At 42.8% G+C, this 27694-nt stretch overlaps 2 protein-coding genes across 18 annotated transcripts in view; one reads left to right on the top strand and one right to left on the bottom strand.

Moving 5' to 3' along the window:
* The window catches only part of FARP2 (FERM, ARH/RhoGEF and pleckstrin domain protein 2), a 272156-nt gene extending 256373 nt beyond the window's left edge, over positions 1–15783 (top strand). For 7 of the 13 annotated variants that reach the window (XM_073360436.2, XM_073360435.2, XM_073360439.2 and 4 more), the window contains 6 exons: positions 1204–1286; positions 4270–4388; positions 6353–6516; positions 9452–9559; positions 10446–10597; positions 13858–15783. In XM_073360436.2, coding sequence (XP_073216537.1) covers positions 1204–1286; positions 4270–4388; positions 6353–6516; positions 9452–9559; positions 10446–10597; positions 13858–13948 — 717 coding nt within the window. In that variant the 3' untranslated portion in view covers positions 13949–15783. Of the gene's footprint in view, positions 1–1203; positions 1287–4269; positions 4389–6352; positions 6517–8270; positions 9560–9899; positions 10598–13857 lie in introns of those variants that run through there. The other 6 variants (XM_073360437.2, XM_073360440.1, XM_073360443.2 and 3 more) reach the window with 6 other exon arrangements.
* Positions 10970–27694, bottom strand: part of STK25 (serine/threonine kinase 25) — a 41505-nt gene continuing 24780 nt past the window's right edge. For 4 of the 5 annotated variants that reach the window (XM_073360458.2, XM_073360457.1, XM_073360459.1 and 1 more), the window contains one exon: positions 22830–24776. In XM_073360458.2, coding sequence (XP_073216559.1) covers positions 24737–24776 — 40 coding nt within the window. In that variant the 3' untranslated portion in view covers positions 22830–24736. Of the gene's footprint in view, positions 16181–22829; positions 24777–27694 lie in introns of those variants that run through there. The other variant, XR_012160859.2, reaches the window with a different exon arrangement.

Raw genomic sequence — 27694 nt, 5'->3', positions numbered from 1 at the left:
TGGACGAGAAGCTGGAAGAGAGTCAGCAGTGTACCTTCATTGCCAAGAAGGCCAACAGCATATTGGGCTGTATTAGAAGGAGTGTTGCCAGCAGATCGAGGGAAGTAATTATTCCCCTCTATTTGGCACTGGTGAGGCCACACCTGGAGTATTGTGTCCAATTTTGGTCACCCCCCACTACAGAAGGGATGTGGACAAATTGGAGAGAGTCCGGCTGAGGGCAACGAAAATTATTAGGGATCTGAGCACATGACTTATGAGGAGATGCTGCTGGAACTGGGGTTATTTAGTCTGCAGAAGAGAAGAGTGAGAGAGGATTTGATAGCAGCCTTCAACTACCTGGAGGGGGGTTCCAAAGAGGATGGAGCTAGGAGGATGTTCTCAGTGGTGGCAGATGACAGAACAAGAAGCAATGGTCTCAAGTTGCAGTGGAGGAGGTCTAGGTTGGATATTAGGAAACAGTATTTCACTAGGAGGGTGGTGAAGCACTGGAATGGGTTACCTAGGGAGGTGGTGGAACCTCCATCCTTAGAGGTTTTTAAGGTCCGGCTTGACAAAGACTTGGCTGGGGTGATTTAGTTGATGTTGGTCCTGCTTTGAGCAGCGGATTGGACTAGATGACCTCCTGAGGTCTCTTCCAACCCTAATCTTCTATGATTCTATGTGGACTGGACCTTTTTCATGCTTTAGTCTGTGAGTGAAACCAGCGGATGAAGGGTTCATTCTTTTCACCTCACTAGCAAAGCAATCTGAAGAGAAATCTTGTTTAACTCTTAACTTTTGCATGACTGTTTGAGACTGATCTGGGAATGCTGATCTGTGCTGTTGTTTTTCACAACTAGCCATATCAGTTCTTCTACCTCTTCTTCTAATGGAGCTATTCTTTGTCTGTTTGACTTACAGTTAATAGTGCTGGATCCTCCGGTGAGTAATAAGATGTACCCTGGTTGGAGTTGCTCCTTTCCGACCCCATTGGCTATGGCATTTACACAGCCTTCAGATGTTGCACTAGAATTATAACACATAGATTCCTGTGTAGAACCAAAATAGACTTTGGGTGCTTCTGAAGTAGCTGACTTCCATACTTGTTGCAACTCTGAAGTCATGGTGTTGTGAATTAGTTCCTATCCAACCAGAGAGAACAACTTGGGTACATACCATTGCACAGTGAGTGATGAGAGAAACCATTTTTCTTCATGTTAGGTGGAAGAGAGTGAGAATGAATGGTCTGTCCCACACTGCTTCACAATCTATTCAGCTCAGAAAACCATAGTAGTGGCAGCAAGGTATGTAGTTCTTCTTCCCAGCCACAAGCAGGTAAGAGCCCTTGGATTAAACATTTGGCTGCTGATTGCAGGGGCCAGGGGAGTGCTTCATGGGCCCTCAGGAAAGCATGGTTTTGACAATAGATATAAAACATTCAGTATTTACATACCTTTTATTAATGTCATGTCACAGAAAGGAGTATTTGATCTAACCAAACCATGAGTTCTTAAAGGGACAGCAGCAGAAGTGACATTGCTAGTGCATTGTTTCCTGATGAGCTGGCTGAGCTTGCAGTGAAAGCCTTTAACCAATTGATTTAAAACAGGAAAAGGGGGAAAGATACAAGTAATGCTATTTGGCAATCTAAACATGAACATATTTTAGAGAGCCAAGAAAACCCTAACCCCAGTTAAAATGTAGAAAATGAAAATGGGATTAAGAAGTGCAGAATTCCTGGGCATTGCACAAGCCAGGAAATGAGATGAGTTCAAGGATGGCTTGTAAAGTAAACAAAGTTCTTTTCAACTTAGCTCTTTCCTCTTTTAGAAAATTGAGTGTTAGCAGCTATCGCTCTCCCTGCTGGACAACACAACAATAAATCAAGACCCTTCCCTCATATTACAGCATTCAGGCAGATAGTAAAAGACGTGATCTAGAAGGACTGGTACATAAGCCAGAGAACTGATTTACAAAAGTAAACTTTTCTTCTGCACAATATTCAGTTCTCTGTAATTTTCTTTTTTTGTAAGTGATTAGAAAACAGAATATTTTCATGACCTATCAGATAAATCTTGCAGTCTTTATTCAGTCATTACTGAGGGAAGTCTCCAGTTAATTCAGTCTGAGCTTTGCAGTTGGGATTGATATGTTTGTATGTCAATTTTGCAAGGCAAAACTTTACACTAAGGTGATAAATATATGCTGTAGAAAGGACAGGATGTACAAAGAGCTTGGCTAAATTAGTGAGAACCTAAACTTTTCCATTTCCAGATTTGGAGCATTATAAATTTGTTACCTCAATGTTACAGTAAGGTTGTATTTCATTGTATTTCACTACAAAATTTGTAATATTTGTTGTTAAAAAGACTCTTTTAAATCTGGATTGGTTTATTGGTTTACTCTCACTCCGGTTTATTGTTTTTCTTTATACTCAAGATGTAATCTCTCTATACTCCAGATGTAAAATTTAATTTAGCATTTCTACAGTCTCCTAGAAACAGACCCTAGTTGTTCTTGTGCATCTAAAATTCCCATGGGATTCAGTTGAAGTTATGCATGCACGGGTGAGGCAGAATTGGAGCCCTTAATCTAAAGGTTACATATTCTTTGTAGTTTTTTTTATTCAGCTAGTTTCATAGCTCCTAATGTTAGCAAAAGCTATTGCCAAACATTTGTGAAATCAAGTTTTTAATGGCTTACCAGTCACTTATTTTATATTTTGCATATTAGCAGAAGGACTAAACTAACCCTTTTCGAGTGCTAGCTTACCTAAAAATGTCAGTTTTGAAGTTCAGCCATTTTTTAGTCAATTGTGAGCCAAAAAAAGCTTAGAAATATGCTTAAAATCAGAAGAATATATAATTTTTTTCATCCTGTCATAACTTGGAAATGTTTGACAGGATTTTTCTAAAACTTAAAAAAGAGCAAATGCTTTGTCTTGATACTAAAAGGAAAAAATTACTCTGTAGCCACTATTCATATATAAATATGACCTATGAAGTTCTTACCCAGTAATCACAGTGTCATCCATATAATCTATAAATGGTTTCCATATGCTCTGGAATAAATCTTCAGCATCCTGCATTCTCTATTTTACTCTGAAGATGAAAGCTAAAATAGATATACTTTTTAAAAGGAGTGCCATCCTTCAAATGCTTCAGTATTATCATTTTCAGTGTCATTCTACCTACCCAGTTTAAGATACCTTCCTTTAATATGGTCTTCAGTCTGAAAATATTTCTTATCTCAAAAAGTAGATTAGTCATAAAGCCCATATAAAGAATGATGATATTCCTTATAATTTCATCTCAAGATTTGTGTGGGCACACAACCCTAGAACATGCTGTTAAAATTATACAGCAGTTGAGTCTTACAGGTCCACTGTCAGTTGACACTGCTGTCTATTCATTCTCTTACCTTTTCAGTATAGATTGTGTATGATTTTTAAACTTGTGTCTTCAACTGCTTGTTAATCATAAACTCTTAACTTCTCCCTACTCCACCCTCCCATTCTGTGTCTTACATTTTAATGGCATGCTGCAATATATTTACCAGGATTATTTGTAATTAGATGTTTGGTGAGCCCTAAACTTGATTTTCTGCATTTAAAAGGCCAGATCCCCATCAGAAGGCTTCATAAGGAATCACTTAGTAAGTGGTCACCAACTAAAAAGTCAGCTTTTGCCAGCAGTTACCATACATAATTATCTGAGGTTACTAGCTTTTCCTTATATTTAGTTGGGGATTGGTCCTGCTTTGAGCAGGGGGTTGGACTAGATGACCTCCTGAGGTCCCTTCCAACTCTGATATTCTATGATAGTTACCACCAATGTCTCCTATTCTGTGTGATATAGGTTGGAAAATGTTGTTTTTTTTAAAAGGGCTTCTGTTTTAAAAATGTAGGTACATCAGCTCCCTTGAGAGTAGTGTCATAGCTCAGGTCTGGAGGGAATTAGGTTCGGGGGAGATCAACTTAACTAAGTTACCATTGCACAGGATGGGCCAGTGAGCATTGCAACTGTTCTCTATACTTTCCTAACAAGCCCCGATGGATTTCAGATGGGGAGGAGTGAAATTTTCTATGACTTTGCACACATGAAGTTGTGGAACGTAAATCCCTGTCAGGAAAGCTGCTTCTGTTGCTATATGATAAACTGTGAACAAACATCATATTTTGGTAGCTCAGAATGCTGGGATATCAAAGTTTATCTTCATTCAAAAATCTGGCACTAAATCCCAGTCCAAAATCAGGATGCTTAGCCAGCAGCACTCTTTATTTTGCAGTACCCGTCAGGAGATGGGGAAGTGGATGGAAGACCTTAACATGGCAATTGAAATGGCCAAAAAATCTAGTGAGAAATATGACACGTTTTTGGAAAGCTCCATGTATAATCGTTCTAACAGTAAGTAGCATTTTGCTTTGTTATTAATATGATGCCAGTGGTGCTGTGATCCCTGCATCCTTCCTGTCTGAGAATTTGGAAGATAAGTGGTATATACTAATGGAGTGCTCTTTCCTCTTTTTCCTTATAGTAGACTCCCTTAGCTAGAATGAGTTTCTGGTATTTTGAGACTCAGCAGATAGAAGTTTGTGCTGCAAAACAATAATATGTTATGCATGATCCATAATCCACTTAAGCCAGAGGTGGGCAAACTACGGCCCGAGGGCCACATCCGGCCTGCAGGACTGTCCTGCCAGGCCCCTGAGCTCCTGGCACAGGAGGCTGTCCCTCCTCCCCCGCAGCCACGCCGCTGTGCAGTGCAGTTCTCTGGGCAGCGCAGCTGCAGAGCCCAGCCTGATCTGACCTTTCAACTACCTGAAAGGGGTTTCCAAAGAGGATGGCTCTAGACTGTTCTTAGTGGTAGCAGATGACAGAACAAGAAGTAATGGTCTCAAGTGCAGTGGGGGAGATTTAGGTTGGATGTTAGGAAAAACTTTTTCACTAGGAGGGTGGTAAAACACTGGAATGCATTACCTAGAGAGGTGGTGGAATCTCCTTCCTTAGAAGTTTTTACAGTCAGGCTTGACAAAGCCCTGGCTGGGATGATTTAGTTGGTGTTGGTCCTGCTTTGAGCAGAGGGTTGGACTAGATGACCTCCTGAGGTCCCTTCTAACCCTGATATTCTATGATTCTATGGTGCTCTGTGCTGCGCAGCACCGCTGCCTGTCCTGGTGCAGCCGCGCCAGTGCTCCAGGCAATGTAGTAAGGGGGCAGGGAGCGGGGGGGGGTTTGGCTAGAGAGCAGGGGAGTTTGGGGGGTGGTCAGGGGCGTGGATAGGGGTTGGGGCGGTCAGAGTGCGGGGAACGGCGGCTGGGAGGGGCAGGAGTCCCGGGGGGGGCAGTCAGGAAGGAGGGGAGGGTTTGGATGGGGCAGCGGGGGGCGGTCAGGGGTTAGGGAGCAGGGGGTGGATGGGGCAGGGGTCCTGGGGGGGCAGTCAGGAAGGAGGGGAGGGGGTTGAATGGGGTGGTGGGGGGCAGTTAGGGGCAAGGAGTCCAGGGGTGGTCAGGGAGAAGGTGGTTGGATGGGGCAGGGATCCCAGCGGGCAGTCAGGAAGGAGGGGGGGTTCGATGGGGTTGTGGGGGGCAGTTAGGGGTGGGAGGTCTGGGGGCGGTCAAGGGACCGAGAGCAGGGGGGACGGATGGGGCAGAGGTTCCCAGGGGGCTGTCAGGAAACAGTGGGGGTTGGATGGGGCAGGAGTCCTGGGGGGGCCATCAGGAGGCAAGAAGCAGGGGGGGTCAGATGGGGGCGGGGGCCGGGCCATGCCTGGCTGGTTTGGGAGGCACAGCCTCCCCTAACCGGCCCTCCATACGATTTCAGAAACCCAATGCGGCCCTCAGGCCAAAAAGTTTGCCCGCCCCTGCCTTAACTATCTCTTATTTTGGAGAATATTCCTCTGTTTAATCACACAGTGCTTTTTCCCGTCCATAGAACCTGGTATCTGTGATGGACAAGAAGTTCCTGACACATTCTTGTCAGTCTACAAGAGGCTGTTTTTACCATGGTCTGTGATGAAGCATGTGACATTCCTTTTTTCAGTGAATTTTCTCTGTTGCACAGTGAGAAGGGGCTCTTTCCAAGTCAGATTCTTCTCTGGATGTGATATTGTAAAACACATGCTCAGCGTTTTAATACAAGCTGCATTTTTGATTTCTGTGAGTCAGATCCCCCAAACACAGTTGGATTGTGACAGCCAGAATGATCAGTTCAGTGTGACTTTCAGGAGCTGTGTAACAAATTCATGCTGATGTCTGTTAGTGTTGGGTAGATTCAAGAAAAAGTTGCAGACATTCCGAGGAATCCCAGGTTCTGCCACAGGCTGTGTATCACAGTTTTCTTAAAACTGCCGCTGAATTCTCCTTCCCCAGGATCCTCTGATGAGGTCTCTCTAGAGCAGGAATCTGAAGATGACATAAAGTCTTCTCGTAGCTCCCTGGACAGGCAGAGCCACCACCGTGCCAACACTACAATGCACGTGTGCTGGTATCGCAACACCAGTGTCTCCATGACTGACCACAGTGTGGCCGTTGAGGTACCCTATAGGACACAGCTCTCACATCTCAATGTCTGTCTCAGCTCATTCACCACCTGATCTTCCTCCAGTATATGTTTCTGTTGCTATCAATCATTTCTGTGGTCATCAGAGAGTGAGTGAGTGAAAGGTTAATAAATGTTTGAACATGCATGTGTGTCTGTGTGTGTATATATGTATATATACACATGTTGCTACCCCCACCACAGTGTTCTTATTCAAGAGAGTGTTTTGAAGAAAAAAAATGTAAAAGGAAAACTAGGAAACTTCTAGGACAGAATTTTTAACGTGAGGCTTCCTTTGGGAGGCAGTTCTGCAATCCTTGTTTAGTTAGACCTCCCCTGCCTACCTTCCAGGAGGATTGTACTGCTTGCTAGATTCCCACAAGTAGGAATATGTAGTAGTTGCCTTGAAGGAGAAAACATGGTTACTTTAGTAACTGCAGTTCTTCAAGAATGTTACCTTTGCATATTTCCACCTTCCTATCTTCCTGAGAGTTCTATTCTCAAAGCATTCAGGTTTAATGGAAGGAAGTGCAGCTGGGCATTAAACCGGAGCACCTAGATTTTCATGGTTTACATAGCAAACTAATAAGCTCATTGCTGGAAGTTTTATAAACCTTTTACATGGGCATGGAGACCCTTTGTCTGTCATCTTGCCAGCAGTCAAACTGGATCCCATTTGAAGGAAGCTGGCCTTGGTTCCTTTAGCAAATTTATGAGTGCCACCAGATCACTGGTTTCAGAGTAACAGCCGTGTTAGTCTGTATTCGCAAAAAGAAAAGGAGTACTTGTGGCACCTTAGACACTAACCAATTTATTTGAGCATAAGCTTTCGTGAGCTACAGCTCACTTCATTGGATGCACACTGTGGAAAGTGTAGAAGATCTTTTTATACACACAAAGCATGAAAAATACCTCCCCCCACCCCACTCTCCTGCAGGTAATAGCTTATCTAAAGTGATCACTCTCCTTACAATGTGTATGATAATCAAGTTGGGCCATTTCCAGCACAAATCCAGGTTTTCTCATCCCCCCCCCACACACACACACAAACCCACTCTCCTTCTGGTAATAGCTTATCTAAAGTGACCACTCTCCTTACAATGTGTATGATAATCAAGGTGGGCCATTTCCAGCACAAATCCAGGGTTTAACAATTTGTGCTGGAAATGGCCCACCTTGATTATCATACACATTGTAAGAAGCGTGGTCACTTTAGATAAGCTATTACCAGCAGGAGAGTGGGTTTGTGTATGTGTGTGTGGGGGGGGGGGGGAGAGAAAACCTGGATTTGTGCTGGAAATGGCCCAACTTGATTATCATACACATTGTAAGGAGAGTGATCACTTTAGATAAGCTATTACCAGCAGGAGAGTGGGGTGGGGGGAGGTATTTTTTCACGCTTTGTGTGTATAAAAAGATCTTCTACACTTTCCACAGTATGCATCTGATGAAGTGAGCTGTAGCTCACGAAAGCTTATGCTCAAATAAATTGGTTAGTGTCTAAGGTGCCACAAGTACTCCTTTTCTTTTCACCAGATCACTGTTATAGCTGAAGTGCTGTGAGCTTTATATCACTGACTCTAGGATTGCAGTATGAGTTCTCCCAGCACCATTTTGCTTTGCTCTGTATTTCAGATTCTAATACAATGACTTTTTCACATTCCTTTGTTATTTAACAGATGCTTTTCTTACATCACTTTTTCTTCTTCTAAAGCTCTACTTTCTCTCTCTCTCTCTTTCTCTGCTCAGTTTTCTGCTCTCTTGCTGTTTCTCCAGAGCTTCCTCCTCGCTATTTGCTGGGCCAGACCCGTCGGCCCAACACAATCACCCATGTTTGCTGGTATCGGAACCAGAGCCTATCCCTGTCTGATTACTTATGCATGATTCAGGTAAAAACACCTCTAAAACACTGAGTTGAGTCCAAAGCAGAAAAAAATTTTAGTTCCTCTCACCTTCTTCCCTTCTCACCTGCACCCTAAACATTGTGCAAGTGTGAGAATGCCTGACGCATGCAGAATGGAAGTTGTAATGATTGGTGATTGGTGTGGAAGTCCATTGATATCTTTGCCTCACCTTCCAAAAATAGCCCTGTTATCCTTTCAGTTTATGCTACACCAACCTAAACTTTGGGCTTTCTTTTTTCTTTTTCATTAGATATAAAACTACTATGCTGTCATTTCTTCCTGTAGTTTTAGCCATATCTATTTCTCTTCTCATTGTACCACTATTCTATTACTCAGGTTCCAGTATACTAGTATATTAACTTAAATAATGCTTCCTTGCAACATGCTGTCCACTCCTAGCTCAGCTTTATGTAGTCATATCCTAGTCCAGAACTCCAGTGTCAATCAAGAATCCTCTTTTTCTTGTTTCTTCTCATGTTTTATTTTTGATCTCACACAAATAAACTGAATGCAGGGTCTTGGTGGATGTTGCCAATTAGTTCTTAGCATGTTTCAGGAAGACAGGATGCAGATGACGACAATGGTAGGGCTAGATTTTTGGGAAGCTCAAGATCATTCTCTTCTTAATGAGGTGCTATGGATGGTAAATCATTGGTATAATAAAATTAAAAACCCATACAGTAACAACTGGTAAATAATCACATAATCAAGTTGAACCATTTTCTGTTGAGATGAAAATGCCATGCATATTTAACTGTTTTGCAATGTGAAAGGAGACCATTTTGTGTAGATGTCAAATTGACAATACAAAAATGCGCTAAGGCATTCCATCAGTAACTGAAACATCTCAGAAGCCTCTCAAAGCATAGGAACAGGACTCTCTGTTAATTGTTCTGCATTATCTAGAAGCAGCCACAATGGGGAACGTCAGTCAGGATATGGAATAGTGCCAACAGCAGCATTTATCTTGTTCATGGGGAGAGTGATCTGTGATCTCATATTGGTTTTCTTTTTCTTCATTGCTAGAATCAGCTTTCAGGGTACCTGCTGAGGAAATTCAAAAATAGTAATGGCTGGCAAAAGCTCTGGGTTGTCTTCACCAACTTCTGTTTGTTCTTCTACAAAACTCACCAGGTATGCTATAGTAGTGGAAAGGGGTGAGATACTGGACAGAAGACACAGGTATAGCTCTTTACTGTCCTCTAGGTGCATTTTGCAACCATCTATCATCTGTACTGAATTGCCTAACTCCAAAGGCATGTAGCAAGAAAAATAGCAAGCAGCAATTAATGGAGTCAGGCTACATAAGGCTACGGACCTTTTTCTCGCAGCGTTAATCAGGATATCCTGTTTTGTAAGTGGCACTGAACTTGGAAGTGTGACGGGTGGGAGTCTCTTGAAGTAGTGACTAAAGGAGAGGTCAAATTGATTAATGAACCTTTCACCTACACCTTTCTTTTTCCTTTGTGTTTAGATGCCAGTCCAATCTCCTGACTCCTTTTAAAGTTCAGCACAACTAACAATTTGAAATAGGCCTCAGGAATTCCTGTGACAGTGGAGAGGTTTCTGCATGTTTCTGTAGTGAATGTTTCCACAATGCTACCTGCACCTTCAGTGCTCATTAGCCCAATAAACCTCTTTCATTTCATATGGGCTTCTTGCCTTAAGGAAACAGTGTTATTGGGAACAAAATCTTTGTTTTGGTGTGGGAATAGTCCTCTGGATTTGAGAGAGACAGTGGGGGAAATCCAGGAGACAGTGAGTGGCAGGGGAATAGAGGCATGTAATTTTATTAAAATAATTAAGCAAGCTTGGGGAAAGTTTCATCATGATTTACAACATACGGGTCTCAAAATAGATGGAAAGGCAGCTTCTCTTCTCACCTCCTGCTTAGAGAAAGTAAAGCCATTCTTGACTGTACAGTATGAAAGATCAAACATGTGTTCTGCGATTGCTGTCCATGTGCTGACTGGTAAAGGCTGGCTTTCACCAAGAACTGCACTGTTTGGCTATGTTCCAGGATGATTATCCGTTGGCCAGTCTCCCACTACTTGGCTACACAGTCAGCACCCCAGTGGAGGCAGATGGCATTCAGAAGGATTATGTCTTCAAGTTGCAGTTCAAGTCCCATGTATATTTCTTCAGGGCCGAGAGCAAGTATACCTTTGAGAGGTAACTTTATGCTTCCTCCATCCATCTCAGAGTCTATATTTGTTTTAACCACAAGTGGGTAGTCCAGAATTGAGATTTTAGATTCCAATCGTTGTTGCTCTGCACAATCCACATACCCCCATGGGGATCCACTGCATTCCTAGAAAGAGAGAATCCTTTCCCTCACCATCCCTGATGGCTGCAAAGCTCCTCTGTGGTCACTGCTTCAGACCTTTACACCCTTCCGAGGGGAATAGCTGGTGGCACAGGTGCCAGCTTCCAAGTTTCCCCGGGGGTGCCCAGGGCCCACCCCCCCCTCCACCCTTTTCCCCCAGCTCCCTCTCCTGCCTCTTCCCGCCCCCACTCCGCCTCCACTCCCGCCCCTTCCTGCCCAATTCCACCCCCGAGTGTGCCCCATCCTCGCTCCTCCCCCTCCCTCCCAGAACCTACTGCATGCCGTGGAACAGCTGATCCACAGCAGGCAGGAGGGGGAGGAGTTGATTGGCGGGCCACCAGCAGGCAAGAAATGCTGGGAGGGATGGGAGCTTGGCTGCTGGTGGGTCCTGGAGCACCCACAGAGTCGGCGCCTATGGCTGGTGGTTCTGCCTAGTTGGAGATCCAACTTCCTTCTCCACTATGACATACTAGAAATCCCAATGAATCTGGGTAACGTAGCTTGTGTGGAGGTATATACCCCCTGTGTGGGCACCCATCACCTTGCTCACCATGTCCCATAGTATATCCACACTGGGCCCAGGCAGCCTTTGACATACAGTTCATTGAGAGAGGTTATTATTTAGGTACAGCAGAAATCTTTTTGTTTTTCAAAGAGAGAGGGGGCATGGTCTACAGGCTAGAACACAAGGCTGGGAGTTAGGAGTTCTGCGTTCTATTGCTGTCTTTGCAACTGTCTTGTCCTGTGACATTTTTTTGAATGTTGTTTATACTGTAATACATTCATACTCAGAACTTACATTTTTAAATTATACTGTATGCAAGAGAACTACGTGCAATCTTATACACCAGTCAATTGAACCAGAAAACTGAGTTACTTCTAGAAACCAGGAAATCTCTTGGGCCAATATTATTTTGTGTTCTCCCTATATTCCCTTCTGCCTCCTGTAAGGAAAGAGAAGTCTTCCCATCCCTACTTGAGAGCATCAAACTCTTGCCAGCAAGTTCCAAATTGTATGGGTCACAGTGTTATGGAATAGTTCCAACCCTGAGTCCCTATCTTTTTGACTTTTTCAGAAAGTGAGTTTAAGAAAAATCTCCAAGCCACATATAATTGATTTAGAGTTTTTCTCATTATTGCCATGTTTCTCCCAGTAACAGGATTCCTAAGTATTGATTTCCAGAATGATAGCGAGAGTGGGACATTTTTTACCCATTTTATAAGAGTTTCTTTCCATACTGTAAAGAAGAACAGTCTCAAATAGTTCTCAGTGGCCAAGGATAACCTCTTAAATGAAGAGAGCTTTCCTAATAAAAATACAGGAGAATCCAGTGAGCCTGACTACAAAACCAGGTATATGGTGCTAACTTCCCCAAACAGGACTGCCCTTGGGCACCATCACCCACGGTGGGTTCAGTCTTCTCTTCAGGTGGGGTGCAAGCCCAGTACAGTTTACTCCACGGAACAGGAGAGAGACAATTTCTGTATAATTTTCATACTGAGTTTTTCTAATACAATCTCTAGTGGATATTTTAGGTATTGCCTTGTGGCCTCCACTCCAATGTTGGTTATCTCCAGAGGTATCCTCCCAGGTTTCTTCTGATCTAACAAAAGATCTGGTTTAGTTTAGTAACTTGTTCATGGAAGATATTAATCCTTTTCATGGTCCTAAAACACTTAGAATAGATTTTAGGGGCTTGAAAGTGTTAGATATTTACCTAAGAACATGAGTCAGTGAAATGTCTCAACTGGAGAAAGGCAATTAAATTAGATCTAGGGCAGGGGTTCTCAAACTGGGGGTCGTGACCCCTCAGGGGCTCGCGAGGTTATTACATGGGGGGTCGCAAGCTGTCAGCCTCCATTCCCAAACCCCACTTCACCTCCAGCATTTATAATAATGTTCAATATAAAAATAGTGTTTTTAATTTATAAAGGGGGTCACATTCAAAGGCTTACTGTGTGAAAGGGGTCACCAGTATGAAAGTTTGAGAGCCACTGTTCTAGGAACTCTTTATGTAAGTCTGTGAATGATTATCCAAAGGGCCAAATATGTCTGCAAATTATTTGGTGCCAGCTGCACTCCATACCTTGAATATAAAGTTGGCTGTTTGATTGAAATAGGGAGTGGTTCAAAATAAACTTCCATGGTGTTAGTGATGAGAAATCACCTGACTGTTTGCAGGTTGTCCTCCCATGTAACTACTGGGGAAAGAGTCTGATAATCAAGGTAATTGCCATGTTGAAGGAAGAAAACATAAAACTTCCTCACTCCTGGAGACTGCTGACTCCTGAAGAGAATTACACTCCCTCTAATGCAATGCAGTTGATAAGCCAAGTAATACCTGCTTCAAGTCCACAACTACTTGACCTCCCTCTTTTTTATTTATTTTTCTAGGTTGCAACAGGCTAGTTAGCATCCTGTGTGGGACTTTAACTTTCCAAAAGAAGGTTAAAAACAGACTATTCTGAAAGCAACATAACTGATCATGTGTATATGGTACTGTGTATTATATACAAGACATAATTGTCACTTTGGCTACTTTGATCCTGTCAAATAGTGTTCTGATTCTGAGCCATTTTAACATGTTACTCTCAGTTTGTTCATTAATGTAAGGACATTACATACACTGTGTGATGCTGATCAGGTCCCTTCACCTCTCTTTGTACCCCTTTTTCCCCTCGGCAGTAAAGTGGTGTTCAGACTGCCTACCTCACAGGGGTTTGCAAGCTTTAGTGTTTTTAAAGGGTATGTGTCTGCACTTTGATTCGGGGGGTGATTCCCAGCTTGAGGAGACATCCAGCACTAGCTCTGATTGAGGTAGCTCACTAAAAATAGAATGTAGTCATGGCAGGGGAGCAATGGGAAGGGCTAGCTGACCTGAGTACATATCTAGCAACTGATGGGCATGTACTTGGGTTGGGTAGTGCCTCCCCTACTCATGCTACCATGGCTATGCCCTCTATTCAACATGCTAGCTCAGGTCTCCTCAAGCTGGGAATCTCTCCCTCCCACCCCAGCTCAAAGTGAAGACATACCCAGAAATGTTTTTTAAGCAAAGGACGTGGCCTTGAATGTTATAAATGTTCTGTTTTTCTCTCTTGCCAGGTGGATGGAAGTGATTAAGAGAGCCACAGATTCTCCAGGGAGATCAAGCCTGTTGATTCCCATGGATGAAAAGGATATTCACACAAACTGAAGGGGGCAGAGCTGGGTCTCTGCTGTCGACATCTGTAGTGAGGGGGATGGAACCAGGAGTGAGGGGTTGATAAAGCAGTAACATGAGATGCTTGTTTCCACCTGGTGTGGAAGTTAGATGAACAAGGGGAGTGATGAACTGGGGTCACATCAGGTTAGACTGGACTAGAAGATGTAAAGTCTGCTACAGTCAAAGCTAACTGGAGAGGTAATGAACCTTAACAATGGCTGCAAAATTCCCACTCTGTGGGAATCCCATGGTTTGCTGTGTCCGAGAATTAGGTTCCAGTTATGGGTTCTGTATGGTATACAATGGCATGTCCTGATGGAGACAGATGACCATGTTCATTATGATTGGGTGTGTCAATTGTGTTTCTTGGTCCATAACTGCAGATATCAGGCTTTCTGGCTCCCAGGAGTTCCCTTCTGACCCTTAGTGTTGCTAAACCTCTGGACTGTCAGCTGCTATAGCTTCAACCTGCTGGCCACAAACTTCTTGGACTAACTGAGGATCTGCAGATGTACCCAGCCGGAAGGCCTGAATTCACTTTAATTTCAAACAGAAAATACAGCTGCTGTAGAATTATGGAGCTCTTCAGCAAATTGCCATGGCAACAACTTCACTTTTTTGTAGAGGTGTGGGGAAATGGGGAGAACATGAAGCTTTTAGTTTTATAGGTGTCACATTTTACAGCTTGGAGCAGGAGACCTGTATGAGAGAACACACACGGTTTCCTTAGAGCTCAGAGCCTGCTCTGCTGCATGCTGAGAGGGGCCTACCAGACATAGTTATTATACCTCCAGAGTCCTCTGCATCCCTCATGGAGGGGAGGGCTCCTCTTACAAACCCTTTAATCACCCTCCGCTAGTGACGCATTATTTAAGGCAGGGATGGCCAAAGTACTAACCAAAACATCCTCCAATGCAATATTGTTGCTGCTCTTGAGTGGTATTTTCAAAGGTTCCTAAGTGATGTAGGAGTATAAGCCCCATTGAAAGTCACTGATACTTGTGTTCCTATGCTACTTAGGTGTGTTTGAAAATCCCAGCCCTTATCTCTCTGGAGGTGCCATCCATCTTCAGTTTTAACACAGTGTGACAGTCACTTGCATCAAGGTTGAGCATTATACCCTGGCACCTGCTCTCTGTGGGTTGTGCCACCATATTCAAGATAAAAATCGTTTCAATCTGCCCCACTTCCTGCAGATTTGCTGTTTCCTTTGGCTGCTGTGCAATGCAGCACTTGGTTGGGCAAATTATGGATGCCCCTGATATGAAGACTGGTAAAGTTGTTATAAGCTAAAAGTAATAAATGCTGTTGATAGGTAACATGGCTTAAAGGGGCTGATTTATATTTTAGGTGGAAAAATATTTGTGTCAGGGAAGAAACAATAAGGTGTTAGAGATTGATAAGAAAGTGCTGTGTGTTGCGAGGATGGCAGAAACAAGAGGAAAGCAGACACCTGTGGAACATGGGAGGTGCAGGGGCTTGCATGTACAACTGTTTCCCTTGAGAGAGAGAGACTCCTGAGTTGTGTTGGTTCGAAGTCTTATATATGCTGGATGGGAAAGGACTAGGATCCCAGATAGAGGATTCTAGGTAGAAGATTTCTTGACCTTTCACTTGGCACCTTCTCCCATAAAGAAGCAGGGACTGGATCAGTGCATCATAATAACTGTTGTCCATTGTAAGTTAGATGTACTTTTTAAAATGTATTAGTGTCTTTAACTAAAATGTAGATGTATAAATGTGTGTTTCTTAGCCATTTCAGCTGTAACCTAGCTGAGTGTAAATGTCATGGTGTTGGAAATAAACAGCTGCTCAGTGTTAAGCTCTATCAGTGTGCCTGTGTTCACTCTAAAGCTTTCCTATCTTGGGAAGGTATGTGACATCTGCATGCAAGCTGGGTAGTTAGGTCCTTTAGAAAGAGACACTGGTGGGACAGTCATCTGTTCTAGGCGAAATACATTATTCATGAGCTTTGCAGTGATCTCCGTGGACCCAGAGTAGGAAGCCTGTGTGATGGCATCTTCAAAGAATTACATGTGTGATTTTTCTCCTCTTCAGAGCTGATTAAACCCTCTTTTTCCTTAGCTCTGCAGCTTAAGGGAAGAGGCTTTGGACTCCGTAACAGGTGGTTGAGCTTCTCATGTCTTCATCTGTTTTTCTGGATGATGCTCTGCTCGCCTCTTCTTCCCAAGAATAGTAATGCACGGTATGAACATCCAGGGTCTGTTTGAAAGGAATGAGTGAAACCAGTTTAGAGTGGAGCTTCTCTTTTTAAATGAGAAGTCCCCAGCCTTCCTCCTTGGGATTTCAACTGCTTGTTAATCTCCTGCAGTGGGGATCTGCAGAGCAATTTTCATGAAGGAGAAAAGAGGATTACCTATCAGTAATTGGAGTTTTCTGAGTATGTCCACACTGACTCTCCTCTATAGTCTTTTGCTTAAACTTTAAGACAGAGAGGAGCAAAGAGACTGTTAGGAGCAAAGGGCCTTTTACAGCAATGGTTTAAACCATGCTCAAATAAATTGGTTAGTCTCTAAGGTGCCACAAGTACTCCTTTTCTTTTTGCGAATACAGACTAACACGGCTGTTACTCTGAAAATTGTTTTTTGTATAGCCCTGATTATCTGCTATTGCTTTTACTTCTTTAAATGATTCCATGGCTTGTGAGTGTGGCATGCAACTTCTGTAGATGTGCAGAGGCAATGTGTCTGAAAACCCTGTTACTGGTAAGTTAGATGCCTTTCTCAGCCTTGCCCCAAGTGGACATTTTCTCACATCATCTGGTATTACTGATCACCTGCTCTGAAGAGACAGAGACCTGGAATAGCAGGGAGGATTATGTTACATTGGCAGAGCTGTATAGAAAGAGCTTGCACAACACCTCTGTACAATGACTGGCAGTGATTTGCTTTCTCAAGAACCAGAGTTTGCCACTCTGCAAGCAAAAAGACTCAGTGACATCATATATTGCATACATGCTGACTGGGCCTTTTAGTGCCTCATTGATTTAGTACAAAGATTGGCAACTGTGGCCCAGAGGCCATACTAGACCCAGTGGATCATTTTATTTGGCCCACCACAGCCCAGCTTGGGGTAGTTGATCTGGCAGCACCAGAGCCAGGAAGAGGAAGGGGTGGCACATCCTGGGGCGAAGGCCCTGAGTGTGCACAGACACATTTGTCACATGATGCTGTGGTGAAAGCCAACAGATCAGAGCAGGGGGTTGGGTCCAGTTCTCAGCAGACAGGAGCTGCTGCTGCAGAATGAGTACAGGATGGGCTTGCTCTCTAGTTCACCCTGGTGCGTCCCACCCCCGCATCACACCGCCTGGCCCACAAAAGTGTGTTAGAGGATTCTTTAGCCCTCTACTACCTGAAAGTTGCCCATATCTGATTTAGTCTCTTCAAAGTTTTCTAGCCTTAAGCAACCCAGTGCACTACCATCTACCTTGTATATTAAAAGAGGAAAGCCCTGAAGAATCATAGAATATTAGGGTTGGAAGAGTAAGTTATGTGCATTGACAAGTATTGCATTATTGATTTTCACCTGATTTCACCTGATACTGTTTGAAAAAGCTCTTGAAAAAAACTAGGACTGTTGATTAATCAGTTAACTCATGCGATTTAACTAAAAAAAAATTAATCGTGATTAAAAACTTAATTGCGATTAATCACAGTTTTAATCACAGTGTTAAACAACAGAATACCAATTGAAATTTATTAAATATTTGAGATGTTTTTCTATGTTTTCAAATATTTTATTTCAATTTACAACACAGAATACAAAGTGTATAGTGCTTACTTTATATTGTTATTTTGATATTTGCATTGTAAAAATGATAAAAGAAATAGCATTTTTCAATTCACCTCATACAAGTACTGTAGTGCAATCTCTTTATGGTGAAAGTGCAACTTACAAATGTAGATTTTTTGGGGGGAGTTACATTACTGCACTCCAAACAATGTAAAATTTTGAGCCTACATGTCCACTTAGTCCTACTTCTTCTTCATCCAATCATGAAGATAAACAAGTTTGTTTACATTTACGGGAGATGCTGCTGCTTACTTCTTATTTACAATGTCACCTGAAAATGAGAACAGGTGTTTGCATGGTACTGTTTTAGCCGTCATTGCTAGGTATTTATGTGCCAGGTATGCTAAACATTCATCTGCTGCTTCATGCTTTGGCCACCATACCAGAGGACATGCTTTCATGCTGATGATGCTCGTTAAAAAAATAATGCATTAAAGACTGCACTCTTTGGGGGAGAATTGTATGTCTGCTACTCTGTTTTACCTGCATTCTACCATATATTTCGTGTTGTGGCAGTCTCGGATGATGACCCAGCACGTTACTCATTTTAAGAACACGTTAACTGCCCATTTGACAAAACGCAAGAAGGTACCAATGTGAGATTTCTAAAAGTAGCTACAGCACTCGACCCAAGTGCCTTCCAAAATCTGAGAGGGACGAGGTGTGGAGCATGTTTTCAGAAGTCTTAAAAGAGCATCAGTCCGATGTGGAAACTACAGAACCTGAACCACCAAAAAAGAAAATCAGCCATCTGCTGGTGGCATCTGACTCAGATGATGAAAATGAACATGCGTCAGTCCGTGCTGCTTTAGATCATTATCGAGCAGAACCTGTCATCAGCATGAACGCACGACCTCCGGAGTGGTGGGCATGAAGAGACATGTGAATCTTTACCATATCTGGCACGTAAATATCTTGTGACACTGGCTACAACAGTGCCATGCAAACACCTGTTCTCACTTTCAGGTGACACTGTAAACAAGAAGCGGGCAACATTATCTCCTTCAAATCTAAACAGACTTGTTAGTCTGAGCAATTGACTGAACAAGAAGTAGGACTGAGTGGACTTGTAGGCTCTAAAGTTTTACATTGTTTTATTTTTTTAATGCAGTTATTTTTTTGTACATAATTCTACATTTGTAAGTTCAACTTTCATGACACAGAGAGTGCACTACAGTACTTGTATTAGGAGAATTGAAAAATACTATTTTGTTTTTAACAATGGAAATATTTGTAATAAAAATAAATATAAACTGAGCACTGTACACTTTGTATTCTGTGTTGTAATTGAAATCAATATATTTGAAAATGGTTTTAACAGAGCAATTAATCGCGATTAATTTTTTAATCGCTTGACAGCCCTAAAAAAATATTTGGAATCAGCCACTTTCCACCCCTATCCTGGTTGTCAGTTACAAAAAATGTGATCTCTCAGGGACTGGGATGTGGGTGGCAACAGCTACGCTAGTATTTTGGAGAGTACAGGGGTTCTACAAGGATGTGAGTTTCTATGCCAAGAGCCTGTTGTGTAAAAGTTATGGTTCTAGTTCATTATAAAGGGGAAAAAGTCATTGCTGGTGGCATTCAGGTCGTGAGGTGGGAAGCCTGCTTTTAATGGAGATCAAAGTAACCATTGCAGGCCAGACCAGCCAACCAGATGAGAGCAACATGTGGGTTATTAGTTCGTGTAACCTCCTGGGTTTTCATGTACAGTTCTCCTTTCAGGGAGACTTGACACACGTTTGCTTTTATATCTCCCATATTGTGGGGCACAGCGCTTAAGTTCAACAGTAGGTAGTAGCTTTCACCAGCTCTGGAAAAGTTATCAATTAAATACCTAATGGGGAAGTCTGATGAATTTTCTACATAGAAAAATGACACCCTAAAGGATTCTTTATTGATCTTGGCTACTTATATGGTCCCCATTACCACAGTATCTCAGTGTCTCACAGTCTCTAATGTATTTACGCTCAGAGCACTTGTGTTTGGCAGAGCAGTGCTCTTGTGCCCATTTTACACACAAGGAACTGAGAGCCAGAGAGGTTAAGTGACTCGGCCAAGGTCACACACGGAGTCTGGCAGGGCAGTGAGTTGAATCTGCTTCCTGATTTCCAGGGTAGCTGCCTAATCATTGGACTAGCCTTATCTATGGCAGGAGGGTTTTGAGAGTTGATATTTGCTGACTTCTGCCCTGCACGCATGCAGTCTGCAAAGGCTCTAGTCTCGGCTGCTGGAGAGGCACAGCCTTCCCTAGAACTGGAGGCTTGCTGATCTCATGGAGCACCACCCTGGTACCAAGCGATCAGAAAGTGGATGAAATGTTCTCCCATCACTGGAAGAAAAATGCAGAAGCCATTAAAGTGAATAAGGAAAAAATGATAGCAGAATTTGTTCCTTGGAGGAAGCACAGATCATAAACGGTGTGTATGCAATTAAAGGCCAGGCATGTGGACTGCAAAACAGAACTTACATTAATGAGAGCAAAACACGGCGGGGGGAAGGTAGACAGGCACAGCCCTTTGTAAATTTCAGAGGTGAAATTTTGTCCTAGATTGCTTGATAAGGAGGCGGCTATGCAAAGGAAGGCAACAGGCATAAAAGCCAATGGAAGAACAGTGACAGCCCATCAGAAGAGTTCGAAAGAGAGTGAGGAAAAGAATGTGTTCTATATACTTCTACAGAGAGCAGGGGCAGTCCCTCTGTAATGGTGAGAGTGAGAACAGGAGTACACTGGAAGATTTCTTCAAGGAGTAAGTACTTATCTACCAGGATGCTGTCTGGCTCTCATCTATTGGCAAACATCCAAGCTGGTATTAGCATGAGCTATAATCCTGTAGCTTCTTAAACATGTTACTAACATTTACTGGATTGAGTGACTGCTTAACACAAATGTCCTCTTGTTCCACTATAAACGCTTCAAAACTGAATAGTATAACTGCTTCAGTTCAGAAAACCACGACACACTCAGTCCTGATTTGTTAGTCCCTATTGTATTTGCTTGTGCGTTAGAATGAAACTATTTCTTTAGCTGCCCTTTGAAAGAATACCTACTTCTGTAGCCTCATTTTGCAGGATGTTAATTTCCTTAGCTGATTTAAATGTTCTTCACCTCCTAGCATTCTGGATAATTTCATGTGTGTCTCCTGTTTGTTTCATGTTGGTCAGACCAGTGCAACAGCATGTCTGCTGAAGTTTTTTCAGCACATGCTGGATTACCAGGTGCCCACCTTGTAGGCATGTGTTTGTTTGTGCAGCGCCACCCCACCTTCAGCTCCAAGAGGACAACTACTCTCAGTGTGCCACATGCAGCTGTGTGAGGCGAAAACACCCCATCATTTAGCTGTGAACATCTAAGATTTCAAACAGGATCCAAGGTAGAGGAAGTGTCAGAGAGAGAGAGTGCACTTTCAACCCTCCTACTTTAGCTGGCTGTAAGCCTAGTTTAGAAAGAGTGGCTACCCTATTTCACAGAAACTACCTTCATCTCATTGTTACCTCCCATACCGAGCCTCTCCTCTAGCCAGTATGCTAGACAATGTAACAGTATTCAAAGGTGTTGATGTTATTGGACTAAACATGCTGTCCTATTTTATTTCCAGTTAAATAAAAGGTTTTGCATCTGTTTTTTAAACTGGTTGTTGGACTGACCCAATCACTGTCCCCTAGCTGAGAACCAGATTCTGCTTTTCTCTTGCTCAGAATTCAGTAAACTGTGACTAGATTAGGAAATACTTAGCGCTTAATCCACTACCACAGCAGCAGTGTGAAGCCTGATCCCAACCAGCTATAATTGTTTGCATGTTCCAGTATGGATATTTTTGACTTGCCAGAAACTATGACCATGAGTGTGACTTTGAGCAAATAGTTCTCTCTCAACCATTTCTCCCTTAAGTAAAACCGTGTAGGCAGAGCTATCCTATAGTAGTTTACAATATGGGGCTTAAGCCTAAAAACTGCAGCTCTGAAAACATTCAGCAGAAACTGTAGTGAATGCTTCCAAGCAGCTCAGTGTTTCTTTGGAGCACTACAGTGAGTAAGTGAGCTGTAGCTCACGAAAGCTTATGCTCAAATAAATTGGTTGGTTTCTGAGGTGCCACAAGTACTCCTTTTCTTTTTGTTCTTAGCACTGTTGTTTTGCTGTATAAAGAGCTATGGCAAAAAGCTTTCATTGTATTATATTTCTCCCCAAGCAAGGATACTTGAGGTGCCCCAGATCCAATAGAACTTTCACTTTACATCAGAGGCCTGATCTCTCATCCCAGGACTGTATTTTTCCCCCAAGTCACTCAACTACAGGGATTCCCAATTTCCTGTTGGGTGACAGGCCACCCCACCAAAGTGCATAGGCTAGCAGATGAATAGCTTCCTTGATGCTCTAGCATCAGTTGTTGTTTTGTCTCATTTCCTTCTGGTTCGCTGTAGCTGTTTTATGCTATCCCTCCTCCCCGTACAGCTATATTCTGCTTGTGCAGCAGATTCTCTTGGCGGTGGTGCGCTACAGGAGAACAGAGTAAATGTTCTTCCACTACATTTTTATGCAGAATTGCCATTCCTGGGTTTGGATAGAAGAGTTGCATCTTTAGAGCAGGAATGGGGAAAGATCTTAAGCTGGCAGCTGCTTTAGAAGCAGGGTAGACATCAGGGTCAGGCAGCTTTCTCTGCCACACAGTCACCCTCATAAACCATCATTTTTCACTGCTGAAGTCATCTTATGTTACATTGCAGCTGTGAGCCAACATTCCTGCAATGTAAAGACCACTGAAGCAACTTCAAGGGAATAGAGCAAGTATTTCCTTCCCTAAAAAGGTGGCACATGAGAGAGCTTGACCTGTAATTTTCAACTCCGCTCTGGCTCAGCGGTGCTGAGGGCAGGGAGGGTACACTCATACATCAGCAGAAGTCCATTTGGTTTATGAAAGGTCTGTGATGTTTGCTGAAGCTTTCAAGGCTTTGCATTCTGTGTAATTGAAAGCTACAATAACCACTACTTTAATTTGTTACTTTATTGAAAGTGGCAGATCCCTTTCAATGCTCTCTTAAAAACTAAGACCACTGTTGCTTTGAATATTGCAGGAATTTATGGGGATTGTTTCCTTAAAAATCATCTTTACTCATGACACTGCAGTGCATGTGAAGAATAATACAAGGTACCTTATTAATACAGTATGCTACCATCATGAACAGCATAAAGTTAAAAGCAGCAGGAGACTCTCTCTTTGTTGAGGGTTCCCTTTACTTGTCATTGTGCATAAATACAGGCTCCATGGCTACCTCTGTACACAAAATAAACTCTGCTCCACAACTGAGCTCTATGCAAGAGATGACAACAGCAGCTATTTTCTACAAGACAAGCAGCATTAACACATTGAGCCTGTATTTATACATCAGAGGAGCAGGTAGGAAGCATAATCCACATTTACCTGTTAAGTGGTCTAATTTTTTAGAGGTGCTGAGCATCTGCAGCTCCCACTGGCTTCTAGGGAAGCTGTAGGAGCTACCTGAAGTCACATCACTTATGTGAATATAGATTTAGCTGCTTAGCTTTAGGTACCCAGCTTTCAAAATTTCAACCCTGTCTCTTTACAAGCCTGGTTTCCTTCCAGATCCTTGGAGTATCTTGTATACAAATCTATGAAATAAAATGGAGAACTGAAATTCCTGGCTAAACTAGCATTGTCAAGAAAGCAAAACTAGTTGAAGTTGCTCCATGGGAATACCCTGAATGACCAAAGTATCTATCAACATTTCAAAGCAATGAGAGATGCAGCTTATTATCTGGACTGTACTTCTGGCTGAGACTGTGGGCTTCAAGTCATTTAGAGCAGAGTTTTAAGAAATGGTTCATGAGAGTAAAGAGGGGGAGAAATTGACTTTGGTATCCCAATCACAGCATTTGGGATATAGCCACCGAGGAGCAATGATACCAGCCCTTTAATAGGTAAAGTAAAAGCTGAATTTTCTTCAATTGAGAATCATTGTAAAGAATTTCAGACTAACCTTTTAAACATCTTTGCATGTCAAAGGTCCCTCTTCTAATGTACTTTAATCTTAGTGTTTAGTCTGTCTCACCTTAGGAGAGTCATGGCGCTTAGTCTGCCACAAGCCAATGCACCTGGTATGTCTACTGGCCACGTGAGAAGCAGCAGGAGGCTCTGAAGGGAGCATAAGCAACTCCTAACCCCCATTTGAGAGAGTTTTAAACCAAATGCAGCTGCCTTGTCCCTTCTGCTCTATGGAAGTGAGGCAAACTTTGCTCTGGTGTAGCTTAAGTAAAGCAAGTTAAAGAGTGATATCCCCAGAACCGCTGGCAGAGCAGTCAGCAAACCCATCCTGTAAAAGTGACAAAACAACGCAGCTGCTCTTGAATGAAAAGTAGAGGGACAGCAGCAAACTTACTTTCACTGCTACTAGTTAAAGCCTTTGTTCCACTAGTGTCTGAAGGAGTTGAAAAAAACCCTTGTGGGGCTAGAGTGCTGCTCTGACTCCACTAGAATGCTGTAGTGTATGGAAAGCCTGGAGCCATCTGCACTCCTTGTGGATTACCATTTACCTACACTTCCTTGGGGGAGAGGAGAAGGCTGAACCCAACATACTTCCCTTTTGAAACATATGAGTACAGGAGAACTTCCCTCTTGCTCCACCAGCCAGGATTTTACCTTTTAACAAGCTCAGAATCAAATAAAAAGGATACGTCCACAGAGAGAACAATTAAAAACTCCATTAAGAACAGTGTAAAAACAATTAGACCACCCCTCCTTGGGCTCTGCAAAATGTCTAAATTGTACTTGCATTGTGACCCCCACCCTTGGTTGTCATGGAAACATGTATAGATGAAGGCTCTGAAATGTCCTGGAGTCACAATGTTACATCCAACAGCAGATGATGGTGGTCTGGATTAGAGATGTAGTTCTTATGATGTTGGGAAAATCCTCCCTCCCCATTAAAGAACAGCAATGACTGTACTGGTCAGCGGGCTGAAGTCAGGTGGTTCCGGCTATGTGAAAACCTGGGGAGAAGGCAGGAAAAGGACAGATAGGTGATATTGGCTGTACTCACCCATTTGAATGACACATTAAGAGGTTACAACCCCCCACACCCACCAGAGACTATGATGGACGAGACACACTGCATACTCCTGAGTTTCATTTGATAGACTAGCAAAGCAATGGCAGTTGTCTAGCTAGGCAAAAAATAAAAGCAAAGCCCTTGAAAAAGGTGATGATTAGATAACAGTACAGGAGGGCATTTTCTGCCATGTGGTTTGAGTAAGCAAGCAACTCAGAACATTACCCAACTGCAAGGGTAATGCTTAAGTGGGATGGGAGTGTCAACTTAGCTCCAGGAAGGAACTCTAGAAAATTAATCAGTATTCAAAGGTGATGACATTTCTGGATTCATATACAGCCCAATCCCACCACACCTAGGCAGCTGCTAGAAAGAATGCCTTTGACTTCATCCTAGATAGTAGTACTGCAGCCCATTGGCTTGTCTGGCAGTTAAGATAGACTGAAAAAATTGTGGCTTTGTAAAAGATATTCTCTGACTCAGGTGTATAATGGGCTTGCTACAGGCATCACTGGGTGAAATTCTATGGCTTAGAATCATAGAATATCAGGGTTGGAAGGGACCCCAGAAGGTCATCTAGTCCAACCCCCTGCTCGAAGCAGGACCAATTCCCAGTTAAATCATCCCAGCCAGGGCTTTGTCAAGCCTGACCTTAAAAACCTCTAAGGAAGGAGATTCTACCACCTCCCTAGGTAACGCATTCCAGTGTTTCACCACCCTCTTAGTGAAAAAGTTTTTCCTAATATCCAATCTAAACCTCCCCCACTGCAACTTGAGACCATTACTCCTCGTTCTGTCATCTGCTACCATTGAGAACAGTCTAGAGCCATCCTCTTTGGAACCCCCTTTCAGGTAGTTGAAAGCAGCTATCAAATCCCCCCTCATTCTTCTCTTCTGCAGGCTAAACAATCCCAGCTCCCTCAGCCTCTCCTCATAAGTCATGTGTTCCAGTCCCCTAATCATTTTTGTTGCCCTTCGCTGGACTCTCTCCAATTTATCCACATCCTTCTTGAAGTGTGGGGCCCAAAACTGGACACAGTACTCCAGATGAGGCCTCACCAATGTCGAATAGAGGGGAACGATCACGTCCCTCGATCTGCTGGCAATGCCCCTACTTATACATCCCAAAATGCCATTGGCCTTCTTGGCAACAAGGGCACACTGCTGACTCATATCCAGCTTCTCGTCCACTGTCACCCCTAGGTCCTTTTCCGCAGAACTGCTGCCTAGCCATTCGGTCCCTAGTCTGTAGCTGTGCATTGGGTTCTTCCGTCCTAAGTGCAGGACCCTGCACTTATCCTTATTGAACCTCATCAGATTTCTTTTGGCCCAATCCTCCAATTTGTCTAGGTCTTTCTGTATCCTATCCCTCCCCTCCAGCGTATCTACCGCTCCTCCCAGTTTAGTATCATCCGCAAATTTGCTGAGAGTGCAATCCACACCATCCTCCAGATCATTTATGAAGATATTGAACAAAACCGGCCCCAGGACCGACCCCTGGGGCACTCCACTTGATACCGGCTGCCAACTAGATATGGAGCCATTGATCACTACCCGTTGAGCCCGACAATCTAGCCAGCTTTCTACCCACCTTGTAGTGCATTCATCCAGCCCATACTTCCTTAACTTGCTGACAAGAAAGCTTGTGTTAAAGCTTGTGGCTTGTGTTATGCAGGTCAGGTTAGTTATCAATATTGCCCAATATAATAATAGGTTTTAAGAACCTGAAACCCTATACTTCAACTTTTTTGCTTCACCTTTACTTATAAACTTTAAAGGATTTAGCAGCAAAGGACATCAAGGGTTCTCTCTCTCTCTAAATTAGAATTATTGAGTTTCAATTTCAGTCTGCCAGCAAAAACAGGGAACTAGCAGTGTGATCACGAGCGACAGCTTAAGCTTTTACTTTCTCAGCCCTCAAAAACTGATATTAAGATCCCCAAATAAAAAACACAGAAAAGAACCATGTCTATATATTAAAGGTAATGGCAAAAGCAAAAAAGGCAACATGTCATATTTAAAACTATTCTTGTTATTTAGTTCCTTTTACATTTCTGTTGAGACACACAGGCACTCTGGTGGTTCATTATTCTGTCAGCAACTCCTGTCAGGCCTGACATACTCACTAGACTTGTGTACAAAGTTATAAATATGTGCTAGAATTATGTTCTTCAAATGTGTTTTGCAAGCAATGCATAAGCCCAGTTTGCCCTAGACAAAGGAATGGGTGTTCAATTGTCTGATCAGCCTGACAGATGCAATGATAGTACATTTATATATGAGGTAAACAAAACTAACAAGCCTGGGGTGGGGGGACAGCATGGCATCTACACCCTAACAGGAGGGAGAAAAACTTTGTCTAGGCTTACTTTTCAAAGAATACATTCAAAGGTTTATAGGACTATCAAAAGAAGGAAGACAACCCCATAGTTATTCTTTACCTAAAGAGTCAAAGAAACCAAGCATATGTTGGGTCCATATTTGGGAGGATGCAGGGGGTTAGTTTCTTGGCTCAGAATATTAATGGAAGCAAAATCAGCACTCAGTTTTTTGCCAACAGCAGAGCCTCCAAAGTATCATAGCTTCAAAATGACATGAAGAAGTTACACCTCATCTGCTTAAGGAGTTCTGCTTAAAATCTAGCAGAGTTTTAAGAAATGATGCGTTATTAAACATTTCTTTGTGTATAAGCAGATCAAAGGATAAAAATACTCAGCAATACAGATGAAATACTACATGCAGTTTTAAATCCTTGCAAATACAACAGAACATCCAAATACATACAGAAGATGTTCCATTTCCACTGTTTGTTACTGTTTGTTTTGTCTTATTCCCCTTCAGCTGCCATGGTGTATGTAA

This window comes from Lepidochelys kempii, chromosome 9, assembly GCF_965140285.1.
Source record: "Lepidochelys kempii isolate rLepKem1 chromosome 9, rLepKem1.hap1, whole genome shotgun sequence".
Lineage (NCBI taxonomy): Eukaryota > Metazoa > Chordata > Testudines > Cheloniidae > Lepidochelys > Lepidochelys kempii.
Note: the sequence above shows the minus strand (reverse complement) of the source record. Positions and strands in the feature narration are given on the sequence as shown.